This window comes from Stegastes partitus, unplaced genomic scaffold (assembly GCF_000690725.1).
Source record: "Stegastes partitus isolate 25-593 unplaced genomic scaffold, Stegastes_partitus-1.0.2 Scaffold159, whole genome shotgun sequence".
Taxonomy (NCBI): Eukaryota; Metazoa; Chordata; class Actinopteri; family Pomacentridae; genus Stegastes; species Stegastes partitus.
The window spans coordinates 1-4,802 of NW_007577890.1; the positions used below are offsets into that span (position 1 = coordinate 1).

General features: G+C 38.1%; 1 protein-coding gene across 1 annotated transcript; it reads left to right on the forward strand.

The window, feature by feature from the left end:
• Nucleotides 1-3,709: 3,709 nt before the first annotated feature.
• On the forward strand, nucleotides 3,710-4,556 carry LOC103355601 (putative protein TPRXL; the record flags this gene model as incomplete). Its single annotated transcript, XM_008279455.1, has 1 exon — nucleotides 3,710-4,556. A coding segment is annotated over one exon (738 nt), but the record flags the coding sequence as incomplete, so codon positions are not given.
• Between the last annotated feature and the right edge of the window lie 246 nt (nucleotides 4,557-4,802).

The following is a 4,802-nucleotide window of genomic DNA, read 5'->3' on the forward strand; positions in this document are numbered from 1 at the left end:
CACACTCACAATTCCTTCTGTAGTTTCCTTTTTTTGTTGTTTTTGTTTTTGGCTACCACACAAAGCTGTTAGCTGTTAGTCACGCTCCTGTCAGAAATATGTTTTAGTTATGCTACCTTCAAATGGATGTTTTAGCCTCAGTGTGCAGTCATGCATGTGCAGGGTTTGTTTTTATCTTAATGTTATAGAAGATGAAAAATTCTTTGTGCTCACCTTAAATCTCAGGTTGACATCTGGAGGTATGAGATGATTTTGTAATATAATAGCTAATCTCAAAGCCAGTTGTGAACCAGTATTCAGCATACACAAGTGTCATGTGGAAACATGGATAATATACTTTACAGTGAAGTGGCAGACATCCTTTATGCAGCTGGTAACCCAACTTTAAATTTCCCACTTACTATACATATCTAATTTGTAATGTATAATGTTGAGCTTGTGTCATGCAAGCTAAGGGTTTTAAAAGTGGAAAACCGCTGACATTTAATGTTAAAACTGAACTGTGAAAGTTTGCCTTGTTGCCATTACTGAATAACCCATTGACCATACAGCAAAAGGCGCTGTTGTTCTTTGTGGTTTGACAGCAAGCAGCGCACTTAACTTTTTCTCAGTAAAATAACAGGAAAGAACAGCAAGCGGAAACATACTTGAGCAAAACATATGTACAGATACATGCGCGCACACGCACATTGTATACAGAATTCTTATGAAGTTCATCACGGTTGTGGTTGTTCTGTGGTCTGTGAAGAAAAAAGTCAAAGGGAGCCATCAGTCGGCTTGAGGCACCTCCTGTATCGCTGATGTACTTGTTTTATCTTGAACTAAGCTGCCAGTGGTGGTTCAGTGATCAAAAAGTGATCTCAATATAGATCAGAAAAAGTACCTTTTAATATTATACTAAATGTGAGTAAGAATAGTCAAATATGAAATATTTGAGTACCCAGAATGCATGTTATGTTCTTCCATTGATTTGTGGCAGTGGTTTGGCTGGGGTCTGATTCTGATGATTTTAGATAAGAAGGTTGAATGTATGATCATTTATGAATTTGGCAGCTGCTTGTAATACTATCATGATTCCACCACTGTGATACGACATTCTAATATCACATACAGTGGTCATCAGCACCAAACAGTCATGAAAATGCTGTGATCTATTTTCTAAGATGCTGCTCATATTTGGAGGAGCATGCTGTTGGAAAAAACACACACATACATTTGGCTCAGTTTTGGCTGGAGAATGATCCTCTTAATTTTTCTTGAACCATCCAGTCCTTCAATTTAGAATAGACAACACGATATTTAAGATTAGCATGCTCACACAGAGAATGTAAGGGCTGCAAGGTGGTTCAGTGGTTAGCACTGTTGCCTTCCAGCAAGAAGTTCACCGGTTCAAGTCCCAGTAAGGACACCCGGGATCTTTCGCCATGTTCATATTCTCTCCGGGTCTTCCCACAGTCCAGAAGCATGTTGAGTTTAATTGGTGATTCTAAATTGTGAGTGTGCTTGGTTGTCTGTCTCTAAGTGTAGCCCTGTGATAGACTGGTTACCTGTCCAGGTGAACCTGCCTTCAACCTGAGTCAGCTGGGATAGACTGCAGCCCCCTACGACCCTAGTGAGGATTAAGCGGTGAAAAGATAATGGATGGATGGACAGAATGGAAAAACCCAAACACTCACCCCATTTTAATTAAGAAGGAGTCAAATCTTTCTGCCTTAAGGGCTGACTGCTAAATGGCAATCCCTATAAAAAAATACAAAAATAGCCCAATATTCTTGTCAAGGTATACGAGTTGTTCTCACACAGATGTTGTTCTCATGGGCCCTACTGGGCCATGTAAAAACATGGATAAAGATGGTTGATGAATGATTGTACTTCACTGTTACTTGATAAATAAGTTTGCTATGTTAGGATAAATTACTGAACTTTATTTGCATTGAATATGTGAGCGTGCAGGCAAAGGGTTTGACATCAGTATTACTAATCTGTTTGTGTGTTATTTTGTGACAGCGTGCTGAGGAAAGTGGGAGTCGCTTAACCTTTTTATTATTTGTGGTATGTCATACACGGGGGATTTCAACATGCTGTTTATGGAGAACGTGGCAGTTTTAAGTTGCATTTTCACCAGCTCTTAGTCAACGAGAGTGGCAGCAAAATAGAGGGGAGGGGGGGAATTCCCCTCATATAGGACTAGAGTGTGGCTGGGAGTTGAAATGTAAATTTGGAGAAACCTTAAGGGTATTTCTCACCAATAGTTTCTTTTCCAGAACAGTTGCACACCCAGCACTTTGTTTAATCTCACTTCCTTTAATATGATTCACCAGTATTTCCACTGGTGGGAAATGCATTGCTTGAAAGCATTTAGAGGAAATAAATTTATAAAGTGTCATAACACACTTACACTGCATATAAAATGTATTTACCCTATTTGGAAGTTTTACCCTTTTATTGCTTTTTTAACATTGAATCATGGCCAATTTTATGTGTTTTTTTGTTTGTTTGTTTTTTGTTTTTTAGAGTTTACAAAAAAGACTTTTTCATGTTAACCCTTTATAGGGCACTCCTTGAAATAATTGGAAAATGAAAATTTCAACCCTAGGGTGTTATTGAAGGACATTTCAAGATGTTTTTACTTTTGTGACTTCAAAAAAATGTTGCAAATCAATGATCATCTTGATCATTTGTAATTTATAATAAATAAAAGAAAAAGTAACAAACTGCAAAAAACATTTATTTAGAAGTATTTCGGTTTGAAGTAATGATACACAACCAGTAGCAAAGTATTTATTAAGTGCTTGGACGGTTCATCTAGCACCATTCTTCTTGGGGTGGTGGTTTTGGCACGAATCTCAAAAAATAAATCAAAGTGGAGTTCAATGCAAACCAGTGACAAAGCGTTATTAAAGTGCCTGGAACATGTGTTTAGTGACATTGTTCGTAAGGTAGTGATATTGGCACGAATATAAAAACTAAATCAAAGTGCACGTGGTTCTTCAAACTCAAGGAGAGGCACAGGGCGGACATACTGAACGTCCAAGGAAGTTACCAAACATGGTCACTTGCCCCATAAAGGGTTAAAATGAAAGCAGATTTCTATAAAGTAAAGTTAGTTAATTTAAAATATAAAATGTGAAAATGATGACATACGTGATTCATTAATTAAACACAGGTGCAGCCAGTTAATGTTAGAAGTCCCCATGAGTGTTGTACCATGGATCACATGTTTTTATTTGATTTTTTAAAGATTTTTTAAAACCAAAGTAATTAAGGAAATTCAATAAAACAAGATGTCAGTTTAGGCTTTGCAAAAATGATTATTGTTATTTTTATTTTATTTTATTTTATTTTTTTACTGTTTTTGTTAGATTTTACAGAGCAAAGGATGATCTAGTAATTATGAATATAATCAGCAGACTGATAATAAATATAATATTCAAAACAAACAACAAAAGTAAAGACATGCCTAACACCACATCATATCATGTAGTTCACATGCTAGTTATTCAATCTGGAACAATATCAAATATCAAATGGGGGGAAAAAAAACAACAACAATGCTTTTTTAACCATGAAATGTTTGCTCGTATTTGTTGAAGTACATTAAATGTCACTGTTTAGTTTTTCTTTGTATGGACTCATGGTTTATTGACATTGAATTAAGTTTCATTTTCATTTACCAGATATATGTGTGCTCTGATCTGACCTTCTGCTTTTAACATCTTTTTTTCTTTCTGTCTGTGTGTCTCAGGCATCCATCCATCACTTTGAGAATGTTCTGGTTGTTGAACCACTCAGCACACCCTTATCTTCACTCTTGAATATTTGGCCAACGGGGCCCTCTGCAGGTAAGAAAAGGAGCAGCTTGTCATTATCAGATGAGAGTGACGAAGAAAGTGCAACAGAGAGCAACGGTGGGAACACAGGAGGAGGATATCAAGTACAGACGGGCTCTAACCTCGTCTCCTCCTCCTCCTCCTCTTCCTCTTCCTCGTCTGTGTTAGTTACTTTATCCCCTAAGCCTGAATCATCACCTAGTCTCTCCTCAAAGCAGCCATTAGACTCTTTCAAGTCACAGCTTAAAGGCCAGATTCCAACAGGCACTCATTCCAGTGCTGGACTGAAGCACTCACTAAACACAGACGGTTCAACTGGAGAAGACACCAAGGCAGATGAGATGGAGAAAGAGGTGGTGGGAGGCTGCCAGGATGTGAACCTCCTCACATTAACGTTTGGCAGGCATGAGGAGGACCAAGAAGAGGAGGACATTTCACACCACAACATACCAAAAGAGGAGCTAGAGCATAATTTTTCTTCAGAGGAGTGCAGCAGCACCCTTGTCCTGCTCTCACAAACTTCAGACTCCAAGGAAGTTGCCACAGAAACTGTTTCCTTGGGTGTTGATGAAGATGAGGAAGAGGAAGACATAGACTCTGGATATATGGGGCGCTGATGTATAACATGACTTTTATAGAAGTCTTGAAGGTGAACATTTTGTGATGTTTTCATAATGTGTGAAAAGCAGTATTTCAAAGAAAGGCTGAAGTTGTCGGTGCATGCTGAAGCACGGGTCTGGATTGAGTTCCATCAACTCAGTGTGGATGCTTTAAACAGATTGTGTGATAAATAATTCTCCTTACTGACCGTCCTCTACCTACACTGAGTGCTGAAAAGATGCTGAAGGTTTTAAGCACTGCCTGAAGTGACTGAATGACTGTCATTCTTTCATTTAAAATGGCACTTGAAGATAGGGATGACGCTCAACAGCATCGTATAACAACTAAATATGCTTCCTGTCCTGCTTATCA